Below are 18,184 nucleotides of genomic sequence, written 5' to 3' on the forward strand. Positions count from 1 at the left end.
ACAGGATTTTTATCAGTGTAAATATATAGATATAGGGTAAATGTAAATACTGTATAATTACCCCCCATCACACGCACGCACACACACTCAGACACAGTGAGAAGGACGGAGGAGAAGAGCCTGTCTTTACAAGACCAGCCATGCATGGAGGGTTGGGTCGAGCCTCCCAGACAATGAGTGCAGATGGCTGGCCCACTGCAGATGTGGCCGGGCTTGTAACGGACGCCTGTGTGTGAGAGGGAGAGAGCACACACACACACGCACGCGCGCGCACACACACACACGGAGTCTAATTCTGCCTGGTGTATGCAGACTGGAAGAGAAGCAGCTTGGGGTTCTAAATAGGCCTCCTTGATGTGAAGGTAAATGAAGCGACACCCTGACAGACTTTAGTCGGACACGGTTTCAGCAGCAAACTGTTCACCTCTGCAGCGATGCTCATGTCCAGCTGACCCACTGCAGAATGTGACCCCAACTGCGGTAATCTGAAAAGCCCGAGGATTACGCCAGCGGCTCGGCCGTCACAGGGGAGGCCGAGCGACACGGAGCTGGCCCGCGCAGAGGACCGCCACACATGCCGCGCCGCTCACACGCAGCGGACGGTACGGCATCGGGACTGGTGGTCTCCCGGCGGGACTGGTGGTCTCCCGGCGGGACTGGTGGTCTCCTGGCGGGACTGGTGGTCTCCTGGCGGAGCCGCCGACCGAGGCGCCGATCTCAGATCAGCCATTGTGCAGCAACACAATTGTTCTAAAACAATGGCTGAACTTTGCCCCCGAGGTCGCAGCAAGAGGACACCCGGGGCACCGGGAGAGTGTGTGTGTCACCTGCTGCACACACACACACACACACACACCGCCTCCCCTCTGCACTGTCACTGCATGGAGGAGCTCAGAGCAAAGGTCAAGAAGGAGAAAGTTGGCAAACACTGAAATGTTGTCTCATTGCTGTAAACTGTTGCTTCAAAGCATAAAAGTCTGACCTTTGACCTCTTCATTTCCCTTCAGACCATCTTGCGGGATGTTTGCCAAGGAGGGAGGGGGGGTAGATCCTGCCACTCCCCCAGCACCAACACCTGTTAGAGACACCAAATCCCCTCATTGTCTCGGCGGCCCCCTCTCCCTCTCGCTGTGGATTACCATGACAACGCCTATTCATATCATGGCTGCAGCCTGATTATACAGCCGCGCACGGTCAATTATCAGCGAGCACTGGCCATTGTTTTAGGGAGGACGCCGTGTTTCGGAGACAGGGAGCCTGTCCGTATTATTCTGCAGGCTTTCCTTTATGCTCGAGGAGCTGCGTCCACTCCGATTAAATTAGATGCTGCGTGAAGACGCAGCGCAGCACCGCACACGCCTGAATCAAGGGCGACACTCGAGTAAAACAGTTAAGGAAATATACATCAACTTTTATTTCATCAGATGGGAAATGATTTACTAAAGATTCGTCTATGAGGCAGGACAATTGTAATGTAAAGTAAAAAAAAGGCAGCACAGTTAGTGATGTAAACAGGAAATACAAGTACTAGGCACAGGAAGTTACAAAGTTAAATATTAAACTCTTTAAAAGTCACTCTACCGTGTATTAAGATGGATATAAACATTGTGATTAAGTCTTGTATTATTAGATTGTACTGTCACATTTCTAAAAGTGGAACATTTGGTTAACAAACCATCACAAAAAGAACTATATACAGAGTCAAAGGAGCTGGCTCCCTTTTGGTCACAACAATTCACATTATCGACGGGGATGTATAAACGGTTACATAACACAGTTCAGATCCAAACTGGGGCTTTCCACAGCAAACTGCCTTAACGTGAGCACATCCAGCACATCCAACCTGCCCCGATTCAGACTCTCGGCTTCTACGTGCGAGCGACTTGCTGTCAATCCATCAAAGCTTTGCTTTCAAATCCTCCTCACAATTACGATGAAGCAGCAACCACCGAAACAGGAACATGACAGGAAACATGAAGAATGACCAAAAACCCAATCACAGCATGGTTAGTATGGAGTTAGTTTAAATCAGTTTGCTATCAAACACTAAACTGTAATACTTATTCATTCAACATATATTATTACGCGATATTGATAGAGTTGGATACAAATCGTACTCCTTTAGGGTTAAAAACTTAATGTGCAGCCAACGTGTGGCTGTTAAATGGTTAAATTTTCCTTCAGAATACATTCAACAATAAACTTGTGCAAAAGAAAAAGAAAACTCACAATTGTAACTAAACTTATATTCTGTTAACTACTGGAACGTTATATTGTTGTATCATTACACACTATGGGTACTGACAAATACAACTATCTTTTTTTGTTAAAATCCCATATCTTTTATCGGCTTTGACTCCGGAGCCCTTCGGGAACGATCACTGTCAGAATCATGGAGCGGCTTTGAGTAAGGGAACAGGAGTAGAAACATTTGTCAGGCACCCTCAACAAGATACAATGAATGAATACCGACTGTATTTACACCTAATGGCCTCAAGCTTCCACCTTTTCCTTCTCCTCCTTCTTTTTCTTGCTCTTCTTCAGGAAGGATGGTGTGCGGAACTTCTTTTTCTTTTTCTTGGTCTGGCTCTCTGGGGTCTGCGGCTCCCCCGTCTCCTTGGTTGTGATGGAGATCTCCACTGTCTCCTCGTTGCTCAGGCTCAGCTTTGATACCTCGATGCTCAGATCCTCCTCCAGTTCCGCCAGGTGATCCTTCCCGTTGGGAATTCCATCTGTCAACAGAACGCAACGGCGAGGAAAGGATTGAGGAACGGCGCGCTCAGACTATGGCACATGTCTAATGAAAGACTGAGCAACTGTCAGGCACCAGCATCTAACTGTTAATCACCTTTAACTGGCGTCATCATGGGAGACAGCGACAGGGAGATGGTGGAGCCATCAAACGTTGTCATCTCATCTGCATCTGTGGCGTCGTCATCTTCTGAAAAATATGATCAAGAGCTCATCATTTATCAAAGCTGCAGTATCGTACAGGCAGCCAGACTAGTGAGGTTCAACAGCAACACTCTGACACCTACCCCGATCACGCCGCCTCAGCGGAGTTAAGATCAAACAAGCAGCTCCAGTCGGGACTTTCAGAAAAATATGAGATCTATCTTTTACACCAAATTCATGCGGCGCATCTGTTTCCAGAAACTTAAGACTCATCTGCTAAATCAAATTAGGGGGGATTAAGCGTCTTAATGATTTATTGGTCAATCAATATTCATTAGTTAATCACTTCTGTGTAGAATATCGCCCCCTAGTGGCCAACTGTTGGGTATAATCTAACTTAATCTATCAACAGGATGACCTTAAACTCTCACCAGTTTAGACGCAATGTCCTTGAAACTGGAATTCCACAGTTATCTTGATGGTGATTTTAAATTTAATATCAATAAAATAGCCAGTGATGTGTGAGAAATCAGGCTGTGGATGGGTTGAAGATACCTTCGTGGCCCTGTTGCTTTCTCTCCACCGTGCTCCTGTATTCTTCCAGCTCTTTTTCTGTCAGATTGCCAAACGGGTTGGGGGGAAGGGAGCGAGTGTACTCCTCATCCTCGTTGATGAAAGCCTGATTGGGAGGCGAAAACAGAGGTGATGTGTGAGCAGCATGAAGAGCGGTCATCGGAAAAGTGAGAGTCGCTGAGTGACACACGGGTGTACAGCTCCAGGATTATCTCTCCAATAAGCCAGGAACAGAAAGATGCTGCTGTCAGTAATGTCAGTATTTGCACTTTTACCTCCCGTCATATCTCAGACTTTGGTGGAAGAATCTTGACAGTTCATATCAATAAATCAGATTTCTGGTATCTGGAGCTGCCGGTTCAATGAACTCATGAATCCTGAATGAAGGTGTGATGGTCTTCCTTCCTTCTACCTGCAAATCCGATAATTCCATCTACCGGCTCCTTACTGAGCTGCAAACCCAAATCAGCGTATATGGCTCGCACTTGTATTCTGGTTGATAATTGTACATGTCAGACGTGAACCGGACAGAAATAATCGGTGATTTAAACTAAACATCCACTGAGGGAAAAGTGCTGCAACTGTTGCCATGTTGACCAGCTTTTCTGTGCTGTTGATGTTCAACCGCAAATTGAAACTGATAAAAGGTGAAAACTTTATTCAGGATTCCTAAAATTCAACATGTAATTTCAACAGACACTGAATTATTTACTAATTAGACCTCAATCAAAATCTGCTGCGAGCACACCTGCAGATATTTGTTCTTCTACCTTTGTGAGGACTTTTACGTCCTACCCCAACCATCAAAACTAAATGCCTAACCCAAAAAACCAGCTCTATTCTAACCCTAAAAACCAGCTCTATTCTAACCCTAAAAACCAGCTCTATTCTAACCCTAAAAACCAGCTCTATTCTAACCCTTAAAGCCAGGTCTTAACACTCAAACAGACCTCTGATGTTATTAGGACCAGGCAAAATGTCCTCACTTTGCTAGTGTAATTCATTCTCTCTCTCTCACACACACACACACACACACACACACACACACACACACACACACACACACACACACACACACACACACACACACACACACACACACACACACACACACACACACACACACACACACACACACACACACACACACACGCGGTTTTGGTGCCTCCGAGACTCTCGGGCATTTTAAACATTTAGCTTCGTCTTGCTGCTGTCATTTAACTTATTAGAATCTTTGAGTGGCAGTTCTGAGACAACAAGACACTTGGTACGTTGGTTATAACCACTCCAAGTAAATCAAAATCTAGTTTAAGAACATGACATCAGCTTTATTTCTCACAGTTACACTGACATGGGAGCCACACAGAAGCCTGACTGCAGTGGAACATCCTGCTGTTTTCTCATCTTTGCATTAAGGGACAATAAGGGGGTGAATTGCAAGATTATTTTTTTTAATTAAATATGTTTTACATGTTGCAACAGTAGTTAAACTAATATGAAAATATGAAATATTTCCTGCATAACATAGACCAACAGTATAAGAGTGAAAATATACTCACTGGTCCTGGAATGGTGTCCACAACTATGCCTGCTAATAATTGAGACTTGGGTCCTGGAGTCATGTGATCTCCTCTGTGCTGCTCTTTTATCTGAAGTAAAACAGATAAATCTCAGGCATCATCGCATTGAAGGTGGTTGAAATATCACCTACCAATATTTCTAGATCAGACCTTAATTGTAACATATTATTATGAGAATTTAAAGCAACAAGTGAAGGAAACTGACTCGGCAATATTTTTGAAAATGAGATATTGCTGCAACCAACCCGGTTCCTCTTATCCTGGACCTCTGTTGGATCGGTGTTGAGTGGAACAAACTGGTTGGGGTCCTCAATCTTTATTGGTGTGCCGACATTGTTTCCCAGATGTGAAGATTTCATCCACTGAAAGAAACAAACCAGGAAAATTCAGCCCCCCAAAAAACACTATAAACGCAGTTATCGATCTGACCACAAGAGGGCAGACTAATACAGAAGAATTACAGCTCCACTTCCTTCCGAGTCAGTCAGGACTACATAATAACATTAATTGATACAGGAAATTGACATGAAAATTAATGTACCATGGTTTTGGTCCTGGGGCTGACGTCCCCACTGGGCGAGTGTTCGGGTACATTGACCTTCAAATAACTGTTAGGTGAGTTGAGCCACCGGGTCCTCTCTTTCTGCTGTTTCTGCAACATAAACTTAAAGGGGCTCCGCAGTCCCAGCTCATGGTCCTCCGGGGACACAGCTGACACGGTGGCAGGAATTTCCACGTCATTCTTGGAGCGAGGCTTCTCACGGACAATGGGGTTCCTGTACGAGTAGCCCGTTCTATATCCCTACAAAGTCCCAAAATAGGAAACATTATTCACAACAGTTGTCTTTCAACTGCAGCCTTCTCAATTATTCCCTCATAACAGAAAATAGACTAATTTGAACATTTCGAAGGAATACCGAACACCCCATGGCGTTCAACATTAGCTCAGTGTCCAGTTGTTCTGGACAGCTCTGTCTTTGAAAGAGCCCATCTAAAGTCTCCAGACAGAAATCCTGAGATCTTTACCCCATCTTAATCTTGATCCCCACCTACAATCACCCCCTCGTGTTCAACAAGTCAACTCCGCCTCCTGGCATTGATGAATCGACTCCCTGTACGTGACATTTGCAGCCGGAGCCATTAGGAGCGGCCCGAGAGAAAAATCCAAATACCATTTTCAACTGAGTGCTCTAGAATCCTCGCACTAAGTGGTTGCGCGGTGTGTGTGGCTGATGCTGCCCGCAGCGTGCCGCAGCGCCTGGAAGCGGTGATTGAAAGGGCAGGAGGGCCATGATCACACAGAACTAATGCAGCTGCGGCCCGCTCCGACCGCAGCTGCTAGTGAGCAGCATACACAAACGGACAGGCTGACATCTTTGTTGTCCACAGAACATCTGGGCGTCTGCTTATTAGCCGTGTGGTTAGAGCAGGAAGGTTTAAACAGGCAGCAGCCAGACGTCTGTCGCGTAACGAGACCGCAGTTCAGCGATTGTATCGCGACCTGACAAAATCCCTCATCGTTAAACGTGATAACAGTGAAAAATGCTCGCAGCCGCATCAATAAATCACACAAGTCATTCCAGATTATAAGAAAAATGAATCCAATTTCATTGTCTTCTCTAATCGCACACTTCCCGACAAACAGGGCAGGAAACTCGGAGCATGATGGGTAAAAGATGCAGGTCAGGGTTCACTCACCAGGTTGTCCAGCATCCTCATGAGGGACTCGAACTCCGCCTCGCCCGCTTTCCACTTGATGTCATTGTTCACCGGCACCCCGGCCTCACACACGCCCCGGGTCAGGGATTTAAACTTCTCCTTGTCCAAGAGCACAAGGTTGTCCACACCGCCTGAGCAACTCAGAGCACCGACCTGGACAAACGGTAATGCCACCAGTCTTAGTTATTCTGGGGTTAAGAAGGCAGAATATTAATCTGTAGAGTCCAGCAGTGTGTAGCTGCCAGAAGCTCACCTCCTGTTAATGTGTGTTAATAAGTACTGCAGCTAGAGCACAAAGCTCCTCCTCAGTCCTGCTGATTAGGACCATATTAGATTTCATGGTTATTAACCTGTGCAGGTATTCCTCCTGGATTTCACATCTCTCTCTCTTTTTTATTTTTTTTTAAAAAAAAAGTCTAGTTTAAAGATGCTCACTGAGCTGGAGAGAAACCCTTGACTTCAGCTTGAATTATATTAGCTTTAGCTCACAGGTAACTGAATAATAATATGATATTAGAAGAGTGGCTGCTGTGCCACTGATTAAAAACGTATCGAGTGTTTTTCAGCCATAAAAAGGAAATCGGCTCAGAAATGACTATTGAGATGTATTATTGTACCCTTTAAAAGAGCAATGGTTAACAACTAAATACAAAGCAGTTTAACAGATTTTGAGTCACTAATCAAATAAAACCTGAAACTACAAAGATCTCTATTTAAAAGCCCCACACAGATCAAATAACCAACAATTAAATGACTTTTTCAGACATTGTGTTAGGGTTATCTTGCTTTAAAGGCAGTTCCAAGGTCAAATGTCTAACATTTGATAGAATCTAAGAGGAGAAATACAGAATCCAACAGCTGAATGCCTGTTCTCAACTTCCTCTTTTTTCAAGTGCTTTGCAGAACCTCCTGTGGCTCCCAGGAAACAAAATAGATTTTTCCATGACTGTGTCCAAAAATTCCAGACTAGAGGTCCAAAGTAGTAGATATATTTAGAAGTGACATTTGACTTTCAATCTTTACACTTCAAATGTAACAACAGTCTCCAGGGAGTATATTCTAAGAAACGCATCTGAGCATTTCATTTGGATTAAAAGAGTCCCCACCTGGATTTCACAGGCCTGCTGGGAGTGGTACATGTAGTGGAATGCCTCTTCAACCGTCTCTCCCATAGCGAGCACACCGTGGTTCCTCAGCACCATAACCTGAGAAGATAAATGGAACCGCTCGCACCACCACCCATGAAAGGCAACACAACAAGAAGTTTAATTCATTCCATAGTCACCACTAATCACAAGCATCACGTCCCCGTTTTGATGTGGGAATTATTCTCAGTGTGAGACTTCTGAGTTGTGTATCTAACATAAAGAGCTCCACTTTTCTTTGTCATGTTAGATTATTCATGCGTGTGGCTCATCCGTGTACAGTCTAATACGGCAACCCCATGAGAGTGAGTGTGTCACTAATGAAGTGTCTCGGTTTGACGCTACCTTGGCAGTAGGGCCCAGAGCTTTCTGAAACTCCACCTTCTCCTCTTTATTATCCAGGCTACCATGGTAACCAAAACAGCTCACGTCTCCCAGAAGCAAAGCCTCATGGGAAATGGGCAGGACTCCACACTTCATCGCGGACACCTGTTAGCATTGGAACAAAAGCGTCTGAGAATCAGACACATTTAGAAACAGTTTGGACCAAAACCAGATTCTGCCCAGAACATTTTACAGCCCTGCCTATAAATATCTGTTTTAAAAAAAATGTTCCAATGATGCATTTGCATTAAAAGTGACTGAGAAAGCAGAGAGTGGGCTTTCTCCTGCCTCTCTGCTCCGATGTGTGCAGCATACTCACTGCAGCTGTGGCGGGGGTGTGGAGGTGGATTATACACCTCACATCGGGCCGCATTGAATAAATGGCAGCATGTGGAGCGAATCCATACTGGTCAATGCCCAGATCAGTAGAGCCCTGGTCCACCACCTCGCCGATGATGTTTACTTTCACCTGCAGAAAACCAGATGGGGTTTTTGCTATTTACTGGCATGTTTAAACATCACGGACCCCGTAAACAGAAATATCTGCAATCATTTCAAACCGTGTGAAAGCATATAGATAACAAAAACAAGGCAAGGGCATTTCTAAATACCAGGCTGAGAGTCCAGAGCCAAATATTTACTTATATGCATGACAGAATGCATTAGTGCTGACGATCGGCTTAATAAACACTGCAGCTTGCTATAAACTATTTGCATAACCTGTCAAATTATCTAGACATGAATTCTGGTTAGGCTTAATAAGCCGACCTTCAGGGGCTGCTTTCATATGAAGCCACGGCTAAATTATTAAAAACTAAATGGAGACAACAAGGTTTCATTAACAGTGCAAATCTACGAGTGGGGCCTTTAATTGTTCCCTGTGTTGCCACGACAACAAAGAGGGTTACTTACCAAATTTGTTCCTGTCACCTCGGCGTACGACAGACCCTGTGGGCTGATCAGAACATGGTCCTGCTCTTTATTCACACGCACCTGTGGCAGAAATACCAGTCTCAGTTTAGTGATTCTATCATCGCACGTGAGACTCAAACACAGAAAGTGGAATTCTTTACTTAAAAATATTTGTACCAGGAATGTAAAAACAAAAAAACCACATTTTCTACAACGAGTCAAGACAACCTATTTTATAGATTCAAGGGAACAGGAAGTTGAAGAAACAGCTTTCTTCTGACAAACTTAAAAATGGATGCGTGGGCTGGTGCACCTTCCTTCCTCCACATTGATTCTAGCCCACGATTTCTGCTTTTTGGGAACTCACAATGTGACTTTTCCAAAGCCATAAATACCATACAGTGTCTCAAAATAAGTCAGGGAATAACAAACAGGGCACCGCTGTGCAGTGGTGCGGAGCAGGAAAGGCAGTGAAGTCGTACTCACAGTAATGTAGGAGCTTGTAAAACGAGCCCAGCTGAAGAGATCAACGAGCCTGTAGAGGCTGGCCAGCCTGCAGCGGCTTTGCTTCTCTCCTTTAGTGTAAGACGGAGACTCGTTCCCGAACAAATCATTGACTGGAGTCACCGTCCCGAAGCCTGCCATGAACATGACATTATTGATTATGTTTGATTTAATCATGTATGCAGATGAAGCATCTCATTTAGCTCAAGTTGGCAGCTGAAGACCAAGACGAAGAGTATTTTCCTGTATTTTCCATATAAAGGCTTTGCAGGACCCCGTTTTGACAACAGAGTTGACCTCCGTGTGACCTCCCCAGAAACACAATAAAAACAGGTTTCAACAGGTTATGCCAGCCTCATTAGTGCTGCAAAAATGCTGCGATTCATTACTGAGACCAGTCACAAGGGCTCCTTAATAAAAAGTGAATTTAAAAAAAAAAGCTTTCTGTCTGTTTCTGCTGTTCCAGGGTTGTTCAGAGTCACAAGAGTCTGACAATTCAGCTCCTTGACAATGAAGATATTCAGTCTGCATAATGCACATGGATGGAGTACTCGCTGAATAACAATCTAGTCCCCAAGGAGAGATTCTTGTTCTACCTCTCTCTCTCTCTCTCAATCACACACACCCCCACACACACAGACTTACTGATGGGTGAAGTCAGGGGACCAGCTCCTCCCATATAACTGGCCATGACCAGGTCAGCGATCTGTCTCAGTGCCAGAAGACCTGTTGGGCTGTTGCCCTTCGTCAGCTGGTCCTGAATCAGGCCTTCCAGCTCATCCTTGAACACCTGCAGATGGAGGAAAAACAACAATTTCTTATAAAAGTAATATGATGGCTTCTCTTGGGGCTAGATTAAGAGAAAAGAACAGGTAAGACACCGTAAAAGCTCCCATAATTTAGCCATTTAGAGCCATTCTGGCTCAGCTTGCTTTCAGGGGACCGTTATTGCAACTACACACAAATCAGGCCGCCCCCATTAAGAAGTTCTCTGTCTGCCTGTGAAAGAAGCAGCAGGAATTCACATTAAAACAGACCATCATTTTCTGTGACTCTTGAAGCAACAGGATTTTCCTGCAAGCTCCGGGATTCTGCTTCATCCGACAGCGGTTCCCATGGTGATGAGATGAGCTCTGCGCGTTTGGCCCGTTATGCAATCACGGATAAGTGTGGGCTAATTTTCATGCACTTCAGCGGCATCTTTTTATTTCAACTCCTCGCTCTCCGTCCAACCAGACGCTCTTCGTTGGCGTTTGTCACAAATGTAACAACCGTTCATTATGTTGGAAGCAGACAACTATGAGGAGATGTTGCGCGACCTGTCTCTGAAGAAAAATGGGGAATAGCGAGAGGCCACATCCACATCCAGGATCCTGCTAGATCCACTCAGCTGTGTAGGCCTGTGCGCACCCGACACCAGTCATTAAATGTTCTGTAGCTGCAGGTCAAATCACATGTTGAACCAAATCAAAAGACACTTGTGGAGACTGCTGGAAGAATGATCTCTTTCTCAGCCTGCGGGGTAAACTCCTTAAAAGCACAGCGCTCACAGAATTCTCCTTTTATTCCCCGAAAGACTGCAGCAGCACGTGTCGTCCATTTGGATGATGGAGTGGAAATGCGAACATTGCGACTCAAAACTTGTCTCTGTCTTGTTTCATCATTAGTTCAATTTCAATGCAGACAAAGAACACTCGATGTATATCGATATCCAGAGCTGGTAACCTGTGTAAAACCAGAACTCCCGGCACAGTTTATTTTCTACCACTCTAATGGGGAGTAATGTTGCCGATGTTGCGTCATTAAATAAATTGCCTGAAGATACTCTGAGTGTGTTTATTGACTTTGAAATGATTGAATTCAATGGCCTGAGCTGCGGTGCATAATTGGCGGTGGTGTCACACACTATAGCCAAGCACATTATAAACTAGAAGCCTTTTGAGTTATTACCTCACTGGAACACAGGAATGCTGCTCCTAACCAGAGCTGCTTTATATAATACCTATATCTAGAGAGAACTACGTAGAAAAAGGGCGGGGAGTTTATTTAACAATGTGGGAACCATTTGCTTAAACTGGGAGATGGGATTCAGGAAATCAATGGCTGTAGTTGCCCACAATGCACTTAAACCCGGATAAAATTTACCCAAAGACAAGTTAACTTGGAGTTGCCTGCAGTAGGAGTCTTTACTGATGCAGATGCAATGTATAGATCTATATGACGACGGGCCAAAGCTCCAGGCAGCGGCGGCGCTAGAATAAAATAGCTGCAGCACACATATAATGGCATTCACCATGTGTCTGTGTGCCTTATGTAAAGGTGCATCTCTCTCTCCGGCTTGAAATCTTCTCTCTGACTCATCTACAGTGAAAGCTTGTGTAGGAGGGCACTTACAACACAGCCACTGGCTACATACCGGACTCTGCAGGATCTGGGTGACCCGCTTCTTCTGCTCCATCATGTTGAAGTCCTGCCTCAGGTCGGGGGACATGTTCCTGCCGCGGAGGTACTCGGGGTCGCCCTCATCCACCCGGTCGAAGTAGCGCTCCTTGGGTTCGCTGCTCGACAGCGGCAGGGTGAGAGACCCCGCCATCGGCCTCACCTCCACCAGACTCATACCTTCGCCGTGCGTCCTCCTACTCTCCTGGAAGCTGTATGTGGGGAATAACGACACAGCCTACTTTACAGTCAGGCTGTCAAGGCAACCGGTAGAGCATATCAGAATAGAAGGCTGAATGGGTTCAATAATGACTCACTGAATTACAGTAAAGGCAGAGTTGCATCATTGTGCAACTGATGCTGCTTTCACTAACAAAGCTGGTTAGATAAAAACTAGAGGAGCCAAGCACAGCAGCAGAGATCTGTAGTTAGACAGCTTCATTTCCACACAATCGCTTCTTCAGCTATTCTCCACACAGATGGGGGCCGACTCTCCAAGGGTGAAATGGAGGAAGGATCACACTTCTACTCGCTTAGAAGTTGCAAAGCTTTGTCAGCTTTAAAATAAATGGGGGGGGGGAGAGCCTGGCCTGATGCAAATGAGTCAACTTGAATAGCAGCTAGCTGCTCCAGGGCTGCTGTTACCTGGACGTGGGGGCGGAGGGGCTCGGAAGAGGCTCGCAGCTCCGAGACTTTCTCATTATTTGCCACTTTTACAGCAAAAAGCAAACTTTTACCGCTGATTCAGCAGCAGGGGAGGCTTTACAGTATCGGTCGTACGAAGTCGAGTCGCAACTTGAAGACTTGATTAACGTGAACAACAACGTGTTAACAACAAAAGCGGCGCATTGTTGATCCTCTTAAGTTTAACAAAATACCTGAATGTACAAAGCTCGGCCGCTCAACGCCTCCGCCGAAGATGCGGTGTCCAAATCCTCCGACTGGGGGCTCCAAAAATGTGCGCAAAAAGTCAAAGTAGACCGATGTTACGCCCGGTTCGGATGCATGGTGGCCCTGAAAAAAGTGCGCAACTTGATGCTGCTACAGTATCCGGACGGAGCGGACTGCCCGCTGAGAGTAAACACCCGAAGAAGAAGAAGAAGGAGGAGGAGGAGGAGAAGAAGAAGGAGTGGAGCGAAGAGCGGCTGCATGGGAGAGGATGTGGGTGTGTTTGTGTGGGAAAAAAGGAAAAATGACCATGTGACTTCACTCATCCACCCACCAGGCCCCGTGCGCGTGTGTGTGCGCGCACAGCAGGACAAAGGAATGGCCACTCAGGATCGGAGCTGCATGTTTTGGCGCTTTTTTTTGCAACATCTTTTCTATCTCTTCATGAACTGCCTGGTTCTTTTTTTCAAGTTCGTTTTACTTGAGGTTGTCAAACTTGTGACTGTGTTATTCCATTTCCAGCAGCTTGTCCCAGGCTCCATAAAGATGATTCATTACCTCCTGCCACTTTGAGGCATAAATATAAGCTCCGCTGTTCCCACAGCTCACCGGTGCAGGCTTTCATCAAAGCGTTAATGTTCCCGCAAAACGCTGCACTCCACCCCAGAACAAGTGTTTTCTCCAAAATGTGGCGAGGGGGGAAAGAAATTCCGAAGTGTATTGGGCCTGTGGGTGCTCAGAGAACTCCTGATTCAGTTCAGACAGCGCTTCCACACGTTTGGATTATTGAACATGTGGGTCGTGTGCGTTTTTTGCTTTTTCATCAGTGAATCTATTGCAAGTTGCTTCAAAAAACTTTTAAAATCATAATGATCTCATTCAATATTCGTTGCAGATTTATCTCACCTCTCTGACACTTTCTCCAGTATTTCACTGTGTGTGTGTGTGTTTGAGAGAGAGAAAGCACCTCCTACTCCTGCCAGTCCACATACCCTTTTAATCAATCACCCAAATATCAAGATTTGGGGCGAAAGACAGCGAACGACTGGATCACTGACTAACACAACAATTCCAGGAAACAGAGTGGAGCCTGGGAGGCGGAGCAGATCTGTAGACTTATGGGTCCCTGTAATGAAAAGCAGATCTTTCTCACTCCAGAGCCGGGTGACCCCCCAAAACCCTGAAAAAAACCACCCTCCCTTTTTTCTGGCAGACTTCCCACCCAGGCCACATACAGTACCAATGTCTGCACATGCTCACGCCTGCAACCCCCACCCCCTCCTGTTATCTGAACTTTTCAGGCGGACAGTCCATCTCGGAAAGATTGACCAAACGTCCGGGGTTATTAGCCAGCTTCTCATTCATACAGAGGATATCGATGACCTCAGCAGAATCCAGAAGCGTTCCCTCCCAAATGCTTTCAGATGCAGTTTGCTGGCGAACTGCAGGAGTGAGTCAATGAAAACAACAAAAAACTGAATAACAATGACCAATATTGATGCAATAACTGGAAAGTTTGTCTTGAACGTCTTCAAGTCGGTCTCATTCTGTCTCAGCTGGAAGAGACTTTGAGTGCTATGTGTTAGCTGCGGCTAATGGAGCCTGAAGTTTCCAGCAGTGACGTGAAACTTATGCAGTCCAATAAAATTTCTTCAATTCTTATTAATCGACTTTGAGGCTGAAGTTTCAGCATCAGCAGCCTTCGAACTATGAGCGAGACGAAAATACTAAATGAAATCGTACAAAGTAAAGCCCCGTATGGCATAAATTCACCCATCGGAGCGGCAGTGGCGGATCCATCCATTAATCATGGCGCTCTATCAGGACTTAGCCTCCATCCGGAGTCCAAATTTCATTTTACAATCAACTGTATGATGACAATAAAAGCTTCTTCTTCAACATCACACATTCAGATGAGAGGGAGGATAATGATAATGGAGTTTATTTACAGGCACTTTTCAGGCCTCTCAAAGTCACCTGGCAAACATAAGAGATAAAATACTCTAAATTAAGTATACAAGCTCAAAAGAAATAATAAGAATGATCGCTCTAGGACGGCTGTGAAGGAACGGGGAGCAAGACTATGGAAGGGAGGAAGTCGCAGCTTGCGGAGGGACATTTGGGCTAAACCATGTAGACGGGTGTCAGGGTAATAACCAGTAACCATTCACACCTACGATAGGCGTTCCCCAAACACGTGTTTTTGGACCGTGGGAGGATGGGAGATCTGAAGCGGGGACGCTCTTGCTGTGAGGCCTCAGTGCTGGCGTCTGCCCCCACCGTGATGCCCAACAGCGTTCCAAAGCTCCAACAAACTGATGATGAGTTTAGGAGCTTGAGCGAGCGGTGCAGCAGGCGAGGTTTTTAAATCTAGACGGTTCTCTGGGATGGAAACCACAACCTGCCTTTGAACGGTTGCTGCTCATAATAGATGTCTGAATAGACCCGGAAAGTGGTGCAGTTTTGTGTCGCAGCGAGTGGCCTGACCCAAAGTGCTGCCACTTGGAAACATAAAACTGTTGACAGTAATGGAATTGAACAGGTGGAAATGTATAAATCATGTGGATTCTCTGACATCTGCTGAGGTGTTTGTCTGCTCTCTCCGGCCAAAGAACAGCTGGAGGATCTTTTAGTAAAGACATAAAGGAGAAGGCAAAGGAGGACACTGGTTTGGTTTGCTGCATAAATATTTATATATTATTAGGACAAAGTTATTTCTGCATGAGTTACTGTGTTCTGCCTCTTTTATGCTCAACGCTGTCGTATTTGGGAATGTTTTCCTTCCCAGCCAGACAACTTGTGCTGTAGCTGTGAAGGGGAAAATGAAATGTTTGTGTCTTTGCCTGAGATCCACAAAGGCTTTTCTTCAAGGTGACAGGTGGTATATATTCAGCCTCAGGTGCTTTCACAGATAATGCCAAAGCACTGCGGGGAAATAATAATACACAATAAACCCGTTTCCAATCCGGTGATTTCCACTAGTAAGACCGATGTAAGAATCCCGGTGCTACCATTTGAAGAAATACACGGAATTACACTGGGATTTCATGTTTGTGGAAGAAAACGAAGAGGAAGGAAGAAAAAAAAACTTTGCGTATGTGCCATTGGGGTTTCCATGGTAACGTGTGCTGTCCCTATTTTGAGGATGAATTAGGAGAGGACTGCTATTGTCAGCCAAATGCATGAAAAGGAAATGGACGCAACCACTTTGTGGAATAATATAATTAGCTAACATAACATTACTTACCTTAATGCCGTGACTCACTGTTTTCTAAATGCAGCAGGAGGTAAAAAGAAACCTCTCTTCCCTCTTTAAGAAGGTGTTTGGGAACAACACTTGCAGGGTTTTTAATCAGTCTCCTCACTAGTATTTCTAGTGCGGATTATACCTCCTCTCCCTCCTTCCCAATGTTATGCTAAATGGTTTTGCAGAAATCGTCCTATAGCCGAGCTGTCTGACATCCCCAGACTTTCCTCCCACCTAAACATTCCAATACTTTCAAGGTCCCAATGGAAGTGTGACGTGCTTCTGCAGGGTTTTCACTTTTTCTGCACCAAACAATGCCATTGTTTTGATAACTTCAGACAGAATATATCATTCTGCGCGGTGCTAAAAATGGTCCCCGCTGCACAGCCGGAGCAGGGAGGGTGGGTGGGAACAACAGAGCACACTTTGAACCTGGAACAATTTACATTGTTACACTTGGATCGCTGCCGTCACCGGTTTTGCAGACATGTGAGACATCTCCCCCTCCAAAGCACACAGACACAAACAAACACACACACAACAGATGTGGAAACATATACATTTACCTAAATGGTGAGGCTGGCTGCCGCCTTTGTTGTGGTCGTGGTTTAAGAGAGCCTCTTCTTAAAGGGATCTAACAGTCAGAGTGGGGTTCCCTTCGACACGGTGTTGGGGAAGCAGCCGCGTCGTTGCGGTGGAAACTAACGCTGCAGGGAAATTAGGTGCTGATTTTCAATTATGTCAGGCTGTAAAAACCCATGTAAACCACTAACCTTTACATAAAACCTGGCATTTATGGCAAACTGAAACACACCACAGCGGAGCGCCGTTAAAACAGCAAAGTAACACTGTAGCCCACGGAATCCACGTTGTTGACATAAAACTCAGCCCAACGTCAAAGTCACACCATGCAGACAGTGTAAGTAAAACATGCAAACTGGAACAGGAACAATCCCTAACATGGGTGGAAGGGTTTGGGTCGTGACCCCGCCTTTGCAGTTTTACAGCCGTCTATAACTCACGTCGCCAGGCGCGCATATTATGAAATCCTCCGCTTTCCCGGGCCCACATCTAAAGTCAACAAATGGTTGTTCCGAGTAATGTTTCTCAAGAGTGACATTAATTGAGAGCAGCTGTTTGAGGCCTCTGCGGGCGCAGCTGCAGACCAGCCCAGTCAGTGACGAAGATACGTTATTAAAGCTAAGAAATGCCGTAAAAACAGATGTAATTATGCAAGTCATACACACCATATGTTGAGAATGCTGAGTCTGGGCGCCAAGGTTTTTGTAATTCCTGCCGCGTTCCACCGATATCTCCAAAAGAAAGCCTGAAAGCAGAATTCCACTGTGCAACAGACCCAATGTGGAGATTATCTCCAGCAAATACCTGCCACGAAAGATAAACTTTCAGTGTTGTTGGCTGTTCTTACACCGGCTCTGGAGGAGAATTCCTCTTTTCACTCAAAAACTCCCACATTTCCACCAGTGGCCAATTGTTTACATTATCACTTTTGAGGAGGGTCATCTGGTTTTCCCAGAAGAGACAGAACTGCAGCTCTCAGATCTCCCAAACCCCCTCCTCGCTGCTCGCCGTTGACAGCGGCTGTCTATTCTCACATTCGGGCGAGAGATCGTTTGAGAGGAGATCCTGTGGCTCTGGTGTTTAGGATGGGATTGGACTGGATTGGAAATAAATGGGAGGGACAATCATCCACCCACGACACAGACATTGTGTATCTGTCTGTGCTCTGGCGCTGGTTAATTTCCCCAAAGAAGCTCCTCAGAACTCCATTTTAAAGAAGGTACTGATGCACATTTGACTTGCTGCAATTTCCAGCGTGCCGAGTCTTTCTCACGTTCTAAATTTTGCTGCTGAGTAGGACATTGCACCTCCTCCCA

The 18,184-nt window shown here is 45.5% G+C and overlaps 1 protein-coding gene across 3 annotated transcripts; it reads right to left on the minus strand.

Annotated features, from left to right (window-relative positions):
* Nucleotides 1-1,390: 1,390 nt before the first annotated feature.
* On the minus strand, nt 1,391-17,730 carry add3b (adducin 3 (gamma) b). 3 transcript variants are annotated; one of them, XM_029834835.1, is made up of 16 exons: nt 17,534-17,730; nt 16,853-16,993; nt 12,129-12,363; nt 10,358-10,502; nt 9,695-9,846; nt 9,209-9,289; nt 8,616-8,765; nt 8,258-8,401; nt 7,874-7,972; nt 6,747-6,920; nt 5,590-5,850; nt 5,294-5,410; nt 5,028-5,117; nt 3,451-3,574; nt 2,849-2,941; nt 1,391-2,732 (listed from the first exon to the last, which is right to left on the minus strand). In XM_029834835.1, the coding sequence occupies exons 3-16, from the start codon at nt 12,327-12,329 to the stop codon at nt 2,494-2,496; spliced, it is 2,070 nt and encodes a 689-aa protein (XP_029690695.1). In that variant the 5' UTR covers nt 12,330-12,363; nt 16,853-16,993; nt 17,534-17,730; the 3' UTR covers nt 1,391-2,493. The 3 variants fall into 3 exon arrangements, with proteins under 3 accessions (XP_029690695.1, XP_011601546.1, XP_011601545.1); XM_011603244.2 differs by lacking the exons at nt 16,853-16,993; nt 17,534-17,730 and adding an exon at nt 13,030-13,314 and having other exon boundaries at nt 2,849-2,938; XM_011603243.2 differs by lacking the exons at nt 16,853-16,993; nt 17,534-17,730 and adding an exon at nt 13,030-13,313.
* Between the last annotated feature and the right edge of the window lie 454 nt (nt 17,731-18,184).

This window comes from Takifugu rubripes, chromosome 4 (assembly GCF_901000725.2).
Source record: "Takifugu rubripes chromosome 4, fTakRub1.2, whole genome shotgun sequence".
NCBI lineage: Eukaryota > Metazoa > Chordata > Actinopteri > Tetraodontiformes > Tetraodontidae > Takifugu > Takifugu rubripes.

Bases quoted from the DNA above. Each gene is read 5' to 3' on its own strand.
- add3b (XM_029834835.1), bottom strand. From the start codon at position 12,329: ATGAGTCTGGTGGAGGTGAGGCCGATGGCGGGGTCTCTCACCCTGCCG. The intron at 9,847-10,357 runs GTAAGTCTGTGT...TGTTCATGGCAG, and splicing joins TCCCCTGACTTCACCCATCA to GCTTCGGGACGGTGACTCCA. The intron at 5,851-6,746 runs GTGAGTGAACCC...GGGACTTTGTAG, and splicing joins TGAGGATGCTGGACAACCTG to GGATATAGAACGGGCTACTC.